The 19,408-nt window shown below is 39.9% G+C and overlaps 1 protein-coding gene across 5 annotated transcripts in view; it reads right to left on the reverse strand.

Annotated features, from left to right (window-relative positions):
- The window catches only part of TRIP11 (thyroid hormone receptor interactor 11), a 62,036-nt gene that overhangs the window by 14,932 nt on the left and 27,696 nt on the right, over positions 1–19,408 (reverse strand). For 4 of the 5 annotated variants that reach the window (XM_011283457.4, XM_011283456.4, XM_045060409.1 and 1 more), the window contains 7 exons: positions 18,901–19,113; positions 15,345–18,365; positions 14,326–14,466; positions 12,884–13,077; positions 8,536–8,699; positions 6,940–7,043; positions 2,301–2,400 (listed from right to left, as the gene is read on the reverse strand). In XM_011283457.4, coding sequence (XP_011281759.2) covers positions 2,301–2,400; positions 6,940–7,043; positions 8,536–8,699; positions 12,884–13,077; positions 14,326–14,466; positions 15,345–18,365; positions 18,901–19,113 — 3,937 coding nt within the window. Of the gene's footprint in view, positions 1–2,300; positions 2,401–6,939; positions 7,044–8,535; positions 8,700–12,883; positions 13,078–14,325; positions 14,467–15,344; positions 18,366–18,900; positions 19,114–19,408 lie in introns of those variants that run through there. The other variant, XM_045060410.1, reaches the window with a different exon arrangement.

Raw genomic sequence — 19,408 nt, forward strand, 5'->3', positions numbered from 1 at the left:
AATATACAGTGATTCTTTTGAAACAACCAAGCCAATCAAGGTCTTATTTATATTATCAAGTCAAGAGTGCAGCTTTGAGAAAATAAAATCACATTTGTGTTTACAGATAGAAAAGCAATATTAAGCACTGAGGTAATAAAAGAAAACAGACTGTTAAGAAGAGGCAAGAATGTAAATGGCGAGAATGACTTAAAGACACAACAGAACCGTCTCTTCACTCCCCTTCCCGTCTGTGCAACACTGGCCTCCTGCCTGACCTCTCAAATACCTGCCTGACCTCAAGCATAACCAGAGCTTTCCTGAAGCTAATATTTACTCCACACAAAATGAGTCCAAAGTTCCTACACATTCACACTGCGTGACTGCATGGTAACTGTAACTTTTTACATCAGTAGGGACCGAGGCCACCCAAGCTTTGTCAGATATAATCCGAACCTGATATATTCTACTACTGGGAGTTTAAGTGAGTGTCTGAACAAGTCCTAAGTAGCACAGGGACTCATACTATTTAGCAACTACAGTAAGACACAGAATCTTTAATCTTACCATCATCTGCTGGAAATGACTCAGGTAGATACCTAAAAGAGGATGTGGCCTTAAATATTACATAGCAGCATACCATACAGCACTGGCATGTCCCAGACCAATGAGTTGGCTTAGAATACTGCTTTTTCACTTCCATTAGTCCAGCGCTACCCTAAGCTGTCAGTTCTCTGGCCAATCCCTGGGGTACCCAGTGTGTCCTCTCTGGGTTGGCCGTATGTCTTCAGATAATGCTACAATTGCTCTGGCATTTTCCCAATAAATATGGCCTTCCCACAGGAGCGATCTTTTCAACATGTAGGGCACAGTATAGAGGATGCTGCCCTATCTTTAAAGGAGACGGAGATATACAGAACAAAATAGAAATCAAACTATAAATAACCATCTTCCTGACAGGACAAAATAAAGTAACATGGAAAGATATGAGCTTTGGTCAAGGGCAAAAAGATCAGAGTTTTAGGGTTCAAATCTCAGTTCCTTTGACTTATAAAATGGAACTCGTATCACCTACTTTACAATTGCTTGTGAAGAGTAAATAAGACTAAATGTGACAAGAGTGTATGTTACATAAAATGTTCATGATGCTCAATCTTTAATTGATTCCTGGCTGCCCAGCCCCGCCCCCTATGAGATTTAGAGCTCCAAGGCTGGCCAAGTTCAACAGAGCAGACACAGGACTTTCAGTTCGGCAGTGATTTGCCTCAGAAGTCATTGTCTTGAGGACAACGACCTCGCATCACGTAGCTTCCTGTCTTTTATATTCCTAAAAATCTCTCATCTGCTGTCTGTCGTTAGGTTTAGGACAACTTCCTTTGGCTTGGCTCGCCCTTTGGTACCCGTGCTTCGGTCGTTCCTGCCTGCCTGCCTCCTTAGTGGCCGAGTCGCTGTTTCTGTCAGCCGGCAGTGTCTCTTTCTGCTGTGCCATCTCCTCCTAATTTTGCCTATTTCTAATTTCTATTTTACATTAATAAAACATTCTGAGGTACTTAATTCCTTTAATTACGTGCCTTGGTGCTACCACACCCAACTCAAATACCCAAAGGTGGTACATTTCTAGGCTCCACGGTCACCTTTCTGATAACCTTAGATCACCACCTCCTGCAGGCAGCCCTAGAATAGCTTCAACTCTCCGGGAACCCTTAAATCAGAGACTGAACGATGAGATGCCAACTTAGTCAGCGGTTAGACTCAACAAAGCATTATGAACCCCCCCCCCTGATTACTTGAGGCCCAACTGACAATCCTAAGCACAGGACTCACCTTAGGGAACTGGCAGGGCTTATCTTATAAGCATCACACCATTATATAAATGAGTGTCTATTTGTAAAGCATCATCCATAATCATAAAAGGTTAGTTATGGCCGGAGGTTCAGTCCACAAGAAGTTACCCTTTGGCTCGAGAATACTGTCCTAACACGTCCGATGGCTTTAGGTAGGATGAACACAGAATGATCAGGGACGCCTAACCATAAAAAGGTCAGTAAAATCATTTCCCCTGATGACCGACAGGGTGACACCCAACACAACTGGACTGCCTCAACATCCAGGAAAACTAAACTGGACAGGCAAGGCCAACTTTTGACTCTGGTTTCACGAGCAGCGTATTAAAACTGAAGCAAGCTGGTCGCGGGAGATGGAAATAGAAGTCACACCCAGTGGAAGCTGGTCTCACTCAACGGCACCAGTGCCTCTGAGAAGACGACACCTGATTCAGCACTAGTGTTGCCAGGAAAAAAAGGAAAAGAAAAAACACCTACTTTGCTTTTTAAGTTCTTCAATTTGTTCTTCCTTTAAATCTAACTGTTCTGTAAGTCTCGATGCCGAATCCAACGCAGCATTTGCTTCATCGAAACGCTCCTGAGGAAGAGAGAAGTTCGTTAAAAAGCAGCCTGGACGAACTACTTCACAAACTACACGGCTGGAGGACAGAGTCTATCAACCCTCTTCTATTCAGCTGATGAAGTTGTACCACTGTGACCTCAGGCAAGTTCACACAGTAAGTATCAAAGACAGAACTGGTACTTCACAGCACAATACTAGCTCCCTTAGTAAGTAAGTAAGATGCTACTAAAAGATAGTATGGTGACAAAGGGGAAAAAAAGCGACAAGAAGAGAATAAAAACTACAAAAAGCAGATATAAAAAAAGTCAAGAAATGTAACAAATGGTCTTTTTAATTTTTGCAAGCCTGATGAGTATAAAATGACATGTCATTACTTTATTAATTTTTATTTCTCTACTAGTGAATTTGAGCATTTTTCCATATTTATAGGAAATTCACAGGTTTTTTTTTTTTAATTAAAAATTTTTTTAAATGTTTATTTGCTTTGAGAGACAGAGAGCGAGCAGTGGAGGGGAAGACAGAATCCCAAGCAGGCTCCACACCATCAGCATGGAACCTGATGCGGGGCTCGAACCCATGAACCGCAAGGTCATGACCTGAACCGAGGACCCAGGCTCCCCCAGGGGTGCTTTTCTGTGAAAACTTCTTTGCATACCTTGCCCATTTCTCTACTAAACTTTCTCTTGTTGTTTGTAAAAGCACCTTATAGGGTAGATGTGAACCCTTGGTCACCAGTGCTACAAGGATTATTTGCCAGATCTGTCATTTGTCTATTGACTGCATAACACCTTTTGCCATGTACGAGTGTTTAAACTGTCTATAGTAAACATGTCCTATTTTGTTTTCACAGATTCTGGAGCTTTAGTCTTGCTTAGGCTCCTCCTTGCCCCTAGACTCTACATGTGGTCTTCCAGGTTTCCTTGCAAAGTTGTTTTAATATTTACACCTTCCAAACAGTGTTTCTCAATAGGTGTGCTTTTGACATTCCTGGCCCCCACCCACTAAATGCCAGAAGACCACAACCAAAAACAGCCCCAGGTTTCCAGCACCACTCCCAGTTGAGAATCCAAGCTTTAATACAATTGGAATTTACTTTCGTATATGGTATAAGATAGAGATCCAATTTTATTTTCTTCCATACAGACAGCCAGCTGTGGCAACGTCGTGTATCAGTTGGATAACCTATCCTGTTTCCATGAAGTTGAAATTAGTTTAGGGCTTGGTTTTAAATGCTCAAATGTATCCTAAGCTCTATTTCTGGATTCTCCTTCTGTTCTACTCATCTAGTCAGTATTTGATATTTAGTAAGCAAGCCCCTCCTTACTGTTGTTTCACACAATTTTCTTGGCTATCTAGAGTACTCGCCCGTGTAAATTTCAGGTCAACTTTTACCTTCTTGAATCAGAGGGACAGTGTTTTTGATGTGTCATCTTAGATAGACGACAGCCCCCAGTTATGCAATCAAACATAATCTAGATGTTGCTGTGAAGGTATTTTGCAAATGTAATCAAAGCCCCTAATCAACCGAATTTAAGGAAGGCATTTATCCTGAATAATCAGGGTGGACCTGACTGAGCTAGTTGAAGCAAGGCTGAGCCTTCCCTCAAAAGGAGAAAAAATTCTTGCTGTAGACTGCAACATCAGCCCTCCCCATGGAGTTCTGTCCTGCTTGTGATGTTCTTTCTTGACCATCTGTGGAGAATACCTTTGGCCTATGCCTGTGGGTTCCAGCCTGCATGTGATGGGATCTTCCCATTGTGACTACCAACTCCCATAATCACACTGCCAATTCTTTAGAATAAACCTCATAGGTGTGTACCTCTACATATCACATATATCACTGTGGGGGTGTGTTACACACCCCACACCCCCTACTGGTTCTGCTTTTCAGGTTGAACCCTAACTGATACACAGAGGGACTGAGCTAAAGATGTTAAATAAAAAATTTAATATTTGAAATCCACAAAACTAAATTTAGTATAAAAGAAATTTAAATAAACCTTCAACCCCATAATTTTTCAACCCCATAGCATTTCTATTTAAGAAATTATTAAAGCTCAAAACTATGCTAAGACTCTTTCTAAAATTAACACTTAGACTTCATGTATATGTATTATCTACCATTTGTTTGGGTTTTATTTCACTAATTTCAGCTCTTATTTTTACTACTTCCTGCGTAGTTTTTGTTCGTTTTCTAAGTATATGTTACATTTTAAACTTAAAAAAATAAACGAATAAAGCTGGTTTAAAAAAAAGATCTGGACTTCTGACACTATCAGAGACGTGATTCTCTGGACCCACTGGAAACAACTCAAAGTGTTAGATAAAATATGTTTAAATGTATTAATGAGCTGACCAGGAAGTAAGCATAAATGGCCAATAAACATATTAAAAGATGCTTGATTTTGGGACGCCAGGGTGGCTCAGTCAGTTGAGGGCCCAACTTCGGCTCAGGTTATGATCTCACAGCTTGTGAGTTCAAGCCCACGTCAGGCTCTGTGGTGACAGTTCAGAGTCTGGAGGCTGCTTCAGATTCTGTGTCTCCCTCCCTCCCTCCCCCCGCTTCTCTCTCTCTCTGACCCTCCCCCGCTCACTCTTAAAAATAAAAAAAAATTTTTTAAGATGCTTGATTTCATTAGCAGTCAGACAAATAAAAATTAAAACCACAGGAGGACAGCCCTTCCCACCTAGTCCATTGGCAAAAACTAAAAATACTGAGAATGCCAACTGTTGCTAATGACACAAAACAAGAACTCTCCGGCACCACTGGTAGGAATACACTAGCACAACTGCTTTAGAAAATAACTTGCCATGACAGAATAAAGTTGAAACTGCCCACACATGTCTCAGGACTCAGCAGTTGCAATCAAGACACAGATAAGATAGCAGATAATGGCAATGTCCTTTATCAGTAAAATGGGTAAATAAATTATACATTCATGCAATAAATGCAGCAGTGAAAACAATAAGCCATGCACCCACAGGAACACACAGTAAAATGGCTAAAACTCATGAATATGATAGAATACTAAGTGAAAAAAAGCAACTTGCAGATTTATTGAATTTACATACATTTCAAAATTGCATTTATACAGAGTTCAAAACTATGCAAAACCATACAGTGTACTACATGGAGATGCAAACATATGTGATAACCATACAGAAAAACAAGGGGTGTTAAGCATAACGTTTTGGACTAGTGGTTCTCTCTGAAGTAGTAACGATGGGAGGAGATACGGAGGACGCATCAGGAACTTCCAAGGACAACATTTCTTTCCTTCTACCGGGTGGCAAGGGGTTATCTGCAGTATTGCTATTCTGATATTGTATATGTATTATCTAAATACTGTTCTGCAGCCACTCGGTAATTAATAAAAATTTCAAAACTTTATGTCTTCTTTTATTAGGAATTTAATAGACCTGAACAACATATTTACTACTAATAACAGGTAAACAAATCTTATTACTTTCCACCAGCTATCAACAAAGTCTACTTATAACTTAGAAAAGTTCACCTTAAATTCTTAAAGTAAATCACTTTCATGTCATCTCTCTTCATGGGGGTTCATTTTATCTATATTTTATATATGATTCTTGTACATATGAAATCTAATAAAGATACTTTATTGTTATTTTTTTATTTTAGAGAATGCACACATGCATGTGAGCAGGTGAGAGGGACAGAGGGAGAAAAAAAGAGAGAGAGAGACAGAGAGAGAGAAAGAGAGAGAGAGAGAGAGAGAGAGAGAGAGAGAGAGAGAGAGAGAGAGAGAGAGAATCTTAAGCAGGCTCCATCCACGCTCAAAGTAGAGCCCAATGTGGGCTCAGTCCCACGACCCTGGGATCGTGACCTGAGCCAAAATCAAGAGTCGGATGCTAAACTGACTGAGACACCCAGGCACCCAAAAAAAAGACATTTTAAAGGATTATGCTGCAAAAGAAAAAGATCTAAAGGATAATCTACATTATTTTAATCCATGTGAAATAAAGTGCTCAATGCATCTAGTTGAAAAAAGAAAATTATAGTTACAAGTGTAGATTAATTTTTTTAGCGTCCCCTAAAACATTCATCTATGCTAAAAAAATTAAAATTTCCACCATCTTGGGGTGCCTGCATGGCTCAGTTGGTTAAACATCTGACTCTTGACTTCGGCTCAGGTCATGATCTCATGGTTCGTGAATTCAAGTCCTTCATCAGGCTCTGCAATGACAGTGCACGGAGCTTGCTTGGGATTCTCTCTCCGCCCCACCCCTGCATGTTCACTCTCTCTCTCCCTCTCAAAAATAAATAAACGTAAATAAATAAATAAAAGTAAAAATAAATACAAATAAAAATTCCCATCATCTTACATGTGTTTTGTCTCCTCTAAACTCTAAGTCACACGGAGAAAACCCTGAATAGCCCATCCATCATTAGGCCAAAACATAGGGTAACAAGTAGCCACTCAAACAACATTTACTAAAATTAACTGTTTAGGAGATTATTTCTAAAACAAAAACTCTACAATTGTTCATGAATAATAATACATACAAGAGAAAATTATTTTGACCAACCTGTAATGACATCAGTTTTCCTTCTAAATGTTCTGCCTTTTTCTTCCATTCAGCTACAAGCTGTTTGTGCTTTTCTAGTTCGGCAGAATACATAGCTTTTTCCTCTAAGGAGAAAAACAAGTTACATTAGTATTTGGCAATTATGTGATAAAATTAGCATTTTAAACCACTTGAAAAGTTTTTTTTTAACATATATACTTTTATTTATCTTTGAGAGAGCGTGACAGAGAATTTGAAGTGGGCTCCGTGCTGACGGCGAAGAAGCCAATGCGAGGCTTGAACTCATGAACCGTGACATCATGACCAGAGCTGAAGGCAAACGATTAACCGACTGAGCCACCCAGGTGCCCCCAAACCACTTGCAATTTTAACAGTTCAACAAAAACAGTTCAAATGTCTCAACAAGAAAATTATATATGCCCTAGTTTTTACTCTGCCATAAATCCTTCTCCACTTTGTCCATCATGCAAACTCTTCCCTCTTTTCAGAACGCCACTCAAATACCTTCTCCTTGGCAAAGCCTTCTCTATGGCCATGTAACTCTGTACACATGTCCATTCTAGTTAGGTATAGCCGGCCTAGATACTTCTTATTTTAAAATTCAAGATTTCGGGGCGCCTGGGTGACTCAGTGGGTTAAGCAACTGACTTCAGCTCAGGTCGTGATCTCACAGTTCGTGGGTTCGAGCCCCGCATCGGGCTCTGTGCTGACAGCTCAGAGCCTGGAGCCTGCTTCGGGTTCTGTGTCTCCCTCTCTCTCTGTTCTTCCCCTGCTCGTTCTCTGTCTCTCTCTGTCTCTCAAAAATAAATAAATGTTAAAAAAAATTTTTTTTTTAAATAAAAAAATAAAATTCAAGATTTCAACCATGAGTAAGCCTGAAGATCTACATATGTATGAATTTAAAGGTGTACTTAGGCACAAAATTATAACCCCTGTTACTTCATAAGCCTCATATCCCCTAGTCACCTGCCCCTCACTAGCAGTTAATTCACTGCCAATCACTGCTGAATGTATGAATAAACAAACGGATGGGTACAATGAAGGACCTAAAGGAGGTACATTTGAGGATGGTGGGTAGATATGAAACAGCATATTTGGTTATCAGCATAAAACTGCTCTCTGGTCATAGCTATCGTGTCTCCAGAAAAGTATTTTCCACCCGGACTAGAAACTGTAGTTACCTCAAAGTCGAGATGAATGACTGAGAACAAGCTAATCAGTGATTCCCAATGATTAATTCTCTGAAGCATATTTAACCTCTGACCAGTATTTCAAGGCTTAAGCATTGTTTCTAGTGATCCTTTCTTCATCACATGATCATCCTTCCTATGTGACTTCATCCTTCCCCAACTCTCACCTTCACGGATATGATACCAAAACATGTTTTTAATAATTACCATATGGAGTTCATGTTCTCCAGGCCTAACCGTAAAAAGTCTACATTGACTTGTTGACGGCTACTTATTTTTTCCTCCTACAAGTGGGTAACCTTTCAAAGACTTCCCCATGCCTATTTTAAAATAGCACCAAAATAAGCCCAAATTCCCAGGAACTACAATAATTTATCTTCACTGAAAGCCTGACCGCACAACTCACCTTGCTGGAAATGCTCTAGCACCATCTGCAGGTTGGAGAGCGACAGGGCGTACTGCTTCACTTGCTCCCGAGAGACAGACAGCTGCAGGGCGGTTTCGTCCCTTTGCTTGGAGACCACATTCAGCTGCTCCTGCAAGGACTCTACCTGCAAACTGGCTTGATGGCTTCAAACAAAAAGAATGCAAGTCAAGTTGTTTCTGTTTAACCACATAAAACAGCTTCCCTACTTCCAACCGAGCCACCCAAGTGCCTCCATTTTAACCATTTTTTTTTTTTAATTTTTTTTTTCAACGTTTTTTATTTATTTTTGGGACAGAGCGAGACAGAGCATGAACGGGGGAGGGGCAGACAGAGAGGGAGACACAGAATCGGAAACAGGCTCCAGGCTCTGAGCCATCAGCCCAGAGCCCGACGTGGGGCACGAACCCACGGACCATGAGATCGTGACCTGGCTGAAGTCGGACGCTTAACCGACTGCGCCACCCAGGCGCCCCTAACCATTTTTAAACGTGCAGTTCAGTGGCACTAAGTATATTCGCACTGTTAGGCAACCATCACCACCACCATCTCTAGAACTTCATTTCCCCAGGGGACGCTCCACATCCGTTAAACAGTAACTCTCCACTCCCAGCAACGATCATTCCACTTTGTCTCTATGAATCTGACCCTCCTGACATCTTATTGCATTAAACTCATGTTAGATTTCAAAGAAACTTGAAGAGTCCCTCTGATCTTTGTTCTCCCTGTTTTGTTCATTCACTCATTCTTCCCATGAAAATGACTTTGAACAAATGGCAGTCATTTTAAAGATTAGAAGCTGGACTAAACAAGAAGCGTCAGTATAATAAAAGTTTACAAATAAGCTGGACTAAACAAGAAACACCAGCATAATAAGAATTTACAAATAGCCTGCAACTTTCATGTTTCCAGGCTAAAACTCTAAGATGTAATTTACCATAAAATTGTAAGTTGCAGGGGGCCTTGGAAGTTATTTTGTCCAGCTTCCAACCCAACAAGCAATGGATTCTGACACCTCCTTGGCTTTTGACACTTGCACTTATGGTAAACTCACAACTTCCCAAAGGCTATCCCATTGACAAAATTTTCTGATTACGAGTTAATTCCCTTTACTATCGTCTTTCTTTCTCCTTACGTTAAATAAAACAACTCCTACCCCCGCCACAAATAATCAATCGGAGATTCTGAAGAGATTTATGTAGCACCTACCCCAGGCTTAGGTCATTGATGTACTTCCTCGACGTATAATGATTACAAAAAAACGAAAACAAAAACAAAACACTGCAATAGCCTTTCCTGGGGTTTTAATATCCAGTTAAAAAATTCTTATTCAAGAGCAGTCCCTTAGAGCCCACTTTACACAACTGCACCCCCTTGTGGGAAGAGTAGTAAATTAATAATTAGGAGACTGAACTCTACCCTCAGATGTTCCCGGACTTTATGCAACGTTGCTGGTTAGCATATCACTCAACAGTGATTTTAAGGATGAGATGAGCCATGATGTCACTCAAAAAGTTAATAAATACCAGGTGTTACTATAGTTAGGTAAGGGCTCAAAATACTACAATCTGGTTTATAGATCTGAGTCACTCATTCAACAAGTACTACTGAACATCTATTAAACTACATGTAAGAACATGTGCTGCGGGAAGGTACAAAATAAAGGGCATCATCCTTACTCCCAGTGACCTAACATTCCACTGGATGGGTGAAGACAGAAGATGGGTCAACAATGACCTGTACCCTAAAGTAAAATACAAGTGTGCTACCAAAGACTCAAACGAAGCACTATGCCGATTCAAAAGAAAAACATCACACCAGGGTTTGGTTTTGAATTGGAGGAGTGGGATGCTAAATGAAGCATTTTTCATGAAGGAAATGCCATTTGAAGAGGTGGGATTAACAGAAGTGTTAGGAATCAGGCCCGCTCTTCAGGTGGAGGAACAGGAAACGAAAAAGCAGAAGAAACAGGAAAACGGTAGCCCTAACTAAAGGACTAAGACACTTTGGCTGCATGGAGATGACAGTGCGAAATTAGGCTAAGGTGGCAGACAGCCCAGAGACAGCGTGCACGTGCACAAGCAGTAGAGGGAGAGAGAATCTTTTTTTTTTTTTTTAAACATTCAGGAACTTTTTTTTTAATATTTATTTTTGAGAGAAAGAGAGAGACAGAGAACGCATGTATGTGCGTGCGTGAGTAGGGGAGAGGCAGAGAGAGACAGGGAGACAGAATCCGAAGCAGGTTCCAGGCTCTGAGCTGTCAGCACAGAACCCGACATGGGTCCCGAACTTACAAACCATGAGATCGTGACCTGAGCTGAAGTCAGATGCTTAACCGACTTAGCCACCCAGGAGCCCTGAGGGAGAGACAATCCTAAGCAGGCTCCAAGCCCAGTGCAGAGCCCAAAGGGGGGAACTTAATTTTACAACCTGTGAGGTCATGACTTGAGCCGAAATCAAGAGCCAGACACTTAACTGACTGAGCCACCCACATGCCCTCAAAACTATTTTAATTAGAGAAAAATAAGGGCCCGAAAATTCAAAGATTATCCATTTTATAGTCTGAGGATGTTTTCCCATTTCTGCCAATGTGAAACACATGCACAAATGTTCACTCATTGTTTTAGTTTTCATCTGAAGTAAGTCTTTCTGAAACTAAAAGTACAATAGTATTCCCTACAAAGGTGGGGAGTTCGTCTCAAAGCGTTGCCTCTACTGGCCTACAATCTCTTCACAGACAGAGGTAATCTGTGATTTCCTTAGATCTCCCTCAGCATCATACACGGAAGGAAGGAAGGAAGGAAGGAAGGAAGGAAGGGAGGGAGGGAGGGAGGGAGGGAGGGAGGGAGGGAGGGAGGAAGGAAGGAAGGAAGGAAGGAAGATGTATTTACCACTAATGGAAATATACATGGACATGATTTTCTGGAAGATTATTTGCCAGTACATCTCAAAAATTTTAAAAACGCCCTTTGAACCAGAACTGCCAGTTCTCAAAATTTATGCTAAGGAACTCATTTGTCATCAACACAAAAATACCTATCTTGGGATATCATGGCAGCACTCTTAGCAATTTTGAAAAGTTGAAACATTTCTAAGTGTCCAATAATAAATGACTGGATTAAAGAAATTATGGAAAATCCAAATAATGGTATATGATGTAGCCATAAAATGGTATTGCAGAAACATGTGCTTTGTGAAACAAGGTTTAACTCATATTATTAAGTGCAACGGTTACAAAACAGTATGAATAGTATGATCTCAACTTTGTTTTAAAAATACATATATAATATGTACACACATGTACAAGAAGCATGCGAAAGCATAAAAAAAGGATGATCTCTGGGTGGGTGGGACAGTGACTTTATGATCTTTTTGGTTTATGAGATTTCCCTGAAGTGGAAAATATGTTTTGGTAATAAGCAGGAAGAAAAAAAAAAACAAAAAAAAAAAACAACCCACACTTCACTGAGAGAAAGAACATTTTAAAATATGTTAAGCAGGGAATCAATCATGCGGATGTAATGAGGCCTACGTAAAAACTCACAAAGAGAGGGCTGATGAGCGGTGGGAGATGTGGAGAGAGGTGCTTGTTGGGAGAGAGCTAGAAGGTCTCTCCCAAGAGAAACCAGGCCTTACCCTACAGATCTCTTCCACCTGGCAGCTTCTGAGTTAAAACCTTTTATAATAAACGGCATTCTAGCAAAAATAAAATTTTGGATAAAAACAGAAGTACGGAGGGACCTAGTAACTGAAAATTTCTAACAAACCAAGAGTTAATTCATACTGACCTACTTCTTCACCCTGCTACTTCTTTCACTCTCTCCCTTCTAATATCCAAAACCTGCTCAACCTTAGATCATTTGATTAAGAATAAAATCACACAAATCAAATTAGTTCTTTGGGAGCCTGACAAAGCTAATTAAAATCAGTCAGAATTTAAGTCTAAACTCCTAAAATGATGAGAGGCAATTATCTCAATAGTTAGATTCAGAGAGAGCTAGTACACTTATCATGATAAAAAAAATAAAATGTTTTGGTTTTTTGGTTGTTTTTTTTTTTTTAAAAAAAAGGGGGAAAGAAAGATTCAGAGAGAGCGGTCTGAATGCCAGATACGGTCAAGAGTTCCACACCTTAGTGTAAAACCCACACACATACTCTGAGCCTGACCTTGGGCAGGTTACTAAACCTCTCTACCCTCTGTATCTTCATCTGTAAAATGGAGATAATGTCTCTGTATGAACAAAATTAGGTAAGCTAGGGAAAATGCTTACTAATCCTGACGCTCAAGAAGTGTTCAGTTAACGTGAGTGCTATGAAGGGGAAAAGTTACCTTGCATTTTCCATCGCATTAGAAGATGAAACTAGCTTTTCCTCCAATACTGTGACTTTTTTTCTCAGTTTGGCCTCTCTATCTTCTGCAGCCAAAGCTTCACGGGTGTAAGAATCCTCTGATTCTAAAAGATGGTTACGCAATCTCTCTAGCTCCTGGTTTAAGCGTAATTCTTTGTCGCGTAAATGTTGAACCTAGGCAGAGGACATGTCTTTATTTTTCTTCTATAAAATGTTCCCCTTTCCCCTCTACAAGCCACTTTGTTATCAGATCTTCTGCCCATTACTGCAGTCTATCAATTATATACTAACTTCTCATACTGTAAGATGTATTTGTATTAGAAAAAAGTCTAAATTCACCTTGAAAACTCATCTGGAAGTTTTACTTTGTAAGATCTCATCCCCTGTGGCTATAATGGAAATGGAATTGTGCAAAGTACTGGGTTCTTTGTGACAGATCGCCTTTTCAGTAAAAATCTCATTTTTACATACCTTTTGGGTGAGAAATTTTTAATTTTTTTACACTGAAGTGTATTTAACAATGTTATACTAGTTTCAAGTGTATAATTCAGCGATTCAACAACTCTACATTCTACTCTGCTCACCGTAAGTGTACTTATCTGACACCATACATTACAATATTATTGACAATACTCCCTATGATGTATTTTACATCCCTGTGACTTATTTACAACTAGAAAATTTTACCTCTTAATCCACTTCACCTAATTCGTCCCTCCCCTCTAAAAACCACCAGTTTGTTTCCCATATTTATGACTCTGTTTCACTGCTTTGTTTTTTTGATTCTACATAAGTGAAATCACATGGTACTTTCTTTTCTGCATCTGACCTATTTCTCTTATCATTATACTCTCTAGGTCCATCCACACTGTTGCAAATATCAAGATCACATTCCTTTTTATGGGTAATATTCAACTGTGTGTGTGTGTGTGTGTGTGTGTGTGTGTGTTGTATCACATCTTCTTTATCCACTCATCTATCGGTGGACACACTAGGGCTGCTTCCGTACCTTGGCTATTGTAAATAATGCTGCAATAAACATAAGGGTGCATGTATCTTTTCTGAATTTGTGTTTTCATTTTCTTTGGGTAAATAACCAGTAGTGGACTACTGGATCGTATGGTATTTCTATTTTTAGCTTTTTGAGGAACCTCCGTACTGTTTGCCACAGTGGTTGCACCAATGGGAAAATTTTATTTTATATCCAAGATATGCCATGGTTTTCACTTTTGGAAACTGAAATAAAATGCACTCCGGGAGATCAAAATCAGACCATAGCACATCAGAGGAAGACTTAGAAAAGAATCATCTAAGAGAGAAATTAATTTTAATGGATAAATCATGCTGCTTTAGCTGCTTTTCTTACTTAAAAGTTATTAAGCTTATTGCTTAAATCACGGTTTCCTTAAAGAGAAAGCATACCTCGTTCTGTAAAGCAGTGTTTTCCATTTGTTTCTGCTTCAGGGCCAACATGACCTGGTCTCTCTCCTGTTGAAACTTAACGGTCTTCTCTTGCATCGACTTAACTGCATTTAAAAGCTGATTTAACTCCCCAGTCTTGCCCTTTTGGAAAGAAAGTAACTTTCACTTTAAGAAAAATACAGAGACATTTTCTTCATTAAATAATTCTGAAATATAGTTAACCATGTCAAGGTCATCAAAAAACAGAGTCTGAGAACTGTCACCGTCTAGAGGGGCCTGAGGAGGCGTGACTCTAGACATAATGCGGTGCCTGGGTGGCATCATGAAGAGAAAAAAGACTTTGGGAAAAAAATTCTAATGAAGTATGAACTTTAGTTGGTAATAATACATCAAATTGGTTACTTAGTTGTTACAAATGTATCATGGTAACTCAAGATGTTAACAAATACGGAAACCGGGTTTGAGGCATACGGGACTCTACTATCTTGGCAACTTCTCAAATAATCAAGGTATTCTGAAAGAAGAAGTTTATCAGAAATGTTTTTAAAAGAATTCAAAAGACACAATCTCTTCAAATTTACCCCGTGAACAACAAAGTGTTCCCAGATCCCAAAATCCCTCAAGAGAGGATGAGTATGTGCGTGTATGCTCATTCACTGGGCACACACACCCGTCAGTAGAGAAAGCACGAGTCACTGGCGGTGAAGAGATGGGAAAGTCATTTCCACAGTTCTGGTTTCTGAAGAAAATTATTAATTGCTACTAAGCTCTTTTTTTTCCTACTTAAATTCACCTGTTGCTAAAACATATTTGGAGAGACACAGTAATTTGGGGGAGAAACCCTCCAGGTACCTGTGAGAAAAATTCATTTAGAACGAATCACAAGAGCTTGAGAGGAGTATTTCTCAATCAACAACTTCACATTCCCCTTCAAAGACAATTATCAATGAAGCCAATTGACCCGCTGGAACCCCTCCTCCCCCCCAATTCTCTCCTACAAAACTCCACCCCCAACACACCTGCTCTTTTTCTTTCAGTAGCTGCTCAAAAGCAAGAGCCTTTTCCTTCATTGAATGGCACTCAAACTCTTTTTCTCGAAGCATCATGGAGAACTTCATGTTAGTCTCCTGTAAAGCTTGATACTCCATTTCCTTTTCCCTGGTTGTTTCCACTATTTTTTCATTTTCCTCTTTCAGTTTACAAATGTCCATTTCTAAAATCAGCATGCGCTCCTTCAGGTTTGTTACCGCCTGCCTCAAAAGTTCATTTTCATTCACTTTGTTAGTGAAATTTTCATTCAATGAAAGTAACTGATCGCTTTTGGCTTTGATTAAGAGGTCTTTCTCCTTAAGGGACTTTTGTAAAACATCTTGTTTCTCCTTTAGCTGCTTAATTTCTGAATCAGTCTGTTCGTGTTCTTTTCTTTCCAGCTCTGAGGAGGCAGCAATCGAATCGGACAACCTGTGATTATTTTCCTGGAGCGTTTTGATTGTCGCATCTTTTTCCTGCAGTGATTTTCTTAGTTCTTCCAGCTCTCGTGTAGAAGCCTCGCTCGATGGGTCGGGCTTGACTGTTCGAAGAGACTCTGCTGACTGGGAAGAGAGCGATGATCCCGAGGACAGCTGAGGCGAAATAATATCAAGTTTCCCTAAAAGAAGATCTTTGGTGTTGCAAAGCTGCCCTATGCTGTGCTGAACTTGTGCTAATTCCTGCCCAAAACTTTTGAGTTTGGTTTCATTCTGTTCGTAACTCTGGATCAGGCCAGTGTAGTCCACTTGTAACTTAGAATTATTATCGCTGTCAACCAAAACTTGTGCCTGAAGCTGATGCAGTTCTTCCTGAAGTTGGGCGGACTCGTGCTGCATATTCTGGACCGTGGTCATCACCTGCTGTTTCCACTCTTCCATTTTCTTGACTTGCTGTTTCAATTTGTCGCGTTCCTGTAGGAGCTCCTCGAACTGGTTACTATTGACACCTCCGACCTCGTTACCAGCGCTGGATGTTTGTAAAACCGTCAACAGGGTCTGGCATTTCTGACTCAAGGCATCTATTTCAATGTCTTTTTCTCGAATGATACGTGATAAATTCTGCACGGTTTCTCTGAACATGTCTTGACCACCACCTTCAGATCGAGCGGCCAGTTTTTTATTTTCATCTTGCAGCTTCACAAGAGCTGCTTCTTTGGCAGCAACTATATCCATCATTTTGTGGTATTCTGTTTTCAGCTGGCTGTTTTCCCTGGTCTTCTCGCTCAAAACAGCTAACACTTGTTCCCGCTCCATAGCATAGGCCTGCAGCTGCTGCTGAAGGTAAACGACATCCTGGGTGTAGGAAGCCGAAGAAATTCTAGCGTGAAGAGCTTGTATCTCCACGTCCTTCTGCTGGATGATCTGCGTTAGCTTCCCCACCTCATCTTTGGACAGCTGATCGATCTGTTTCGTTAAGGATATGTTCTTTTCATTTAGGAGCTTAATCTCCAATTCTCGTTCTTTTATTCCTTTCACTAATCTCTCCGTTTCAGCTTTAGATAAATCATGCTTTTCGCCGCCATTTTCTATATTGAGGCTCCGTACTTTTGTTTCTTGAAACAGATCAGAATTCTCTGTTTGAACATCCTGCCTTTCTTCATGCAACTGGGTTTTGATGTGTTCAATTGTTTTGTGCAAATTCCTAATCTCCTCATCTTTCTCCAAAAAGAGCTGGGTGTGTGTGACAGTCATTTGCTCGTGCTGGCATTTAAACTCATCCATTTCCTTCTTCTGTTCCTCTAAAGACTGAAGCAGCTGCAGTTTACTCTGGTTTTGATCTTCAATTACCTTTTGATGATGTTTTATTTCCTCCTCGAGATTACCCTTTATCACATTCAGCTGCAACACTTCCGACTCGAGCTCTGTGACGCTATCGAGGGGCTTAGGCTCCGCCACAGGTGCAGCTCGACTCTGCTGGTCCCGGAGTCGTTCCAGTTCCTCTTTCAGATGATTGTTTTCTTCTTTCATGGACCCAAGGCTTCTGTCTTTTTCCTCTATGGTTTGCTTTAAAACTTCATTTTTTCTTAAGGCCTCAGTATGTTTATCTAATTCCTCCTGAAGCTCTGAACCTCTTTCTTTAAGTTTTTCAATAAAAATTTCCTTCTCGCTTAGAAGCTGTGTCAATTGCTTCCGCTCTTCTAGACTAGATGACAAAATTGCCTTCGTTTCCTTACAATCAGCATCCGTCTGTTCAAGGTTCTTTTTGAGTTCTGCTATTTCAAAGTCTTTCTCTTGACTGAGTTTCATTAACTGCTGCTGTTCCAGCTGCAAAGCAGAGGTACTCACATCACGTGCCTTTGATAGTTCTTTAATCATCTGCTCACACTTATCGGCTTCTTCCAACCGCCTCTCTTCAGCCCGACTCAATTCTGCTTCTAACTGTCCTTTTTCCATTTTTAGAACCTCCACAATAGTGTTTCTTTCCAGAGAAATCTGATTGCTACCAGCAATGGATTCCTCCAACTGACGTCTTACATCCTCACACGCTAAAGCCAACTTTTCATTTTCCATTTTGAGATCAAAGGCAACTTTGTTTAAATTGTCATTGAGCTGCTCTATTTCTGAAAGACTTTGCTTTAAGCTTCTGACTTCAGCTTCCCTTTCTTTAAGTAAGTCAACCTTAAAATCACTGCCAGAGTCTCGATTTAGAGATTGAGTTAACTCATTCCTGACTCTGGAAAGCTCTTCCTCGTTTTGTTTAATATGCTCCTTAAGTCCAAAGTTCTCCTTCTGCATATTTAAATTACTTTTTTGTGATTTATTTAGCTGATCTACTAAATCTTCTACTTTATCCTCAAGCTTCTGTTTGGCTAAGTGCAGATCATTCAGGACCAGTTCACTTTGAACTAACTTTTCTTTCTGCACATCCAACTCTTTAGTCATGTTCCTTTTATCAACTTCAAGTTGATGGACTCTCTTTTTTTCATCATTTAGATCTTTTTTCAGTTTACTAATGATGTTGTCTTCCTCATTTTGTTGTTTTGATAGCTGATCTTTCATCAGAATCACGTGCTGAAAAAAAAATAATTTGCATGGTAACGTTATGGCATTCTCTCATTTTGGTCACCTAAAGAAAATTTTGTAAAATGTCATAAATAATAGAAGAATAATCTTCAGATATTTCTAATCCTTCTTAAAACAATACTTTTTAAAAAAATCTCAACAAAGGTAAATGGTATATGTTGTTCATCTTCAACTCGTAAAACACTGAAGCAGGAGTCAATAAACTACAGCCCAGGGCCCAAATCAGGCCTGTCACCTGGTTTTGTAAATCAAGTCTTATTGAAACACAGCCACATTCATTGTTTACATACCACAAGGGCAGAGCGGAGCACGACCGAGAGCACTAAATGGCCTGCAACACCAAAAATATTCACTATCTAACCCTTTCCAGAAAAAGTTTGCCAACCGCTATGACTAGATTATCAATGAAGCAAAATACCGATTAAATCACAAATTTAAATCACACCCATCGCTTTTGCCTGTTACCCCAGTGTTCAGTCTACTGAGAACAATGTGCTAGCACGTTGTTTCTAACATCATGTACCTGTGTGGCTTCTTGGTTCTGTCTGTCTAATTCCTCTAGCTCAGCTAGCAGTGTTTCCTTCTCGGTAAGACTCTGACTCAGTTCCTGTTCTTTTGCCTCCAAAGTCAGCCTTAAATTGTGTAATGTGGAATCCAAATCCATGTCTCTTCCAGTTGTACTTTTAATTACTTCATATTCATTGTTCAATTTTAGAAGTGATGCCTGAAGTTCTTCCTTAAATGACAAGAAGGGAAAAAAACAACATACACTGTCAGTTGGAAGAAAACACCAAAAGATTACTTCTATCTATGCATCTATATCTACCTATCTACATACACGCGCACGCGCACACACACACACACACACACACACACACACACCCACCCTTGGGAATCTATTCCCAGATGCCTGTGTCAGAAACATTACTGAATAACACTTCAGCAATGATATAGAAAATTCAACAAACCAGACTTCCCTCACGTGCAATTTTATGTGCACCTTCAGGCCGATATTTCTATAAGATCAGAAA

Source organism: Felis catus, chromosome B3 (genome assembly GCF_018350175.1).
Source record: "Felis catus isolate Fca126 chromosome B3, F.catus_Fca126_mat1.0, whole genome shotgun sequence".
Lineage (NCBI taxonomy): Eukaryota > Metazoa > Chordata > Mammalia > Carnivora > Felidae > Felis > Felis catus.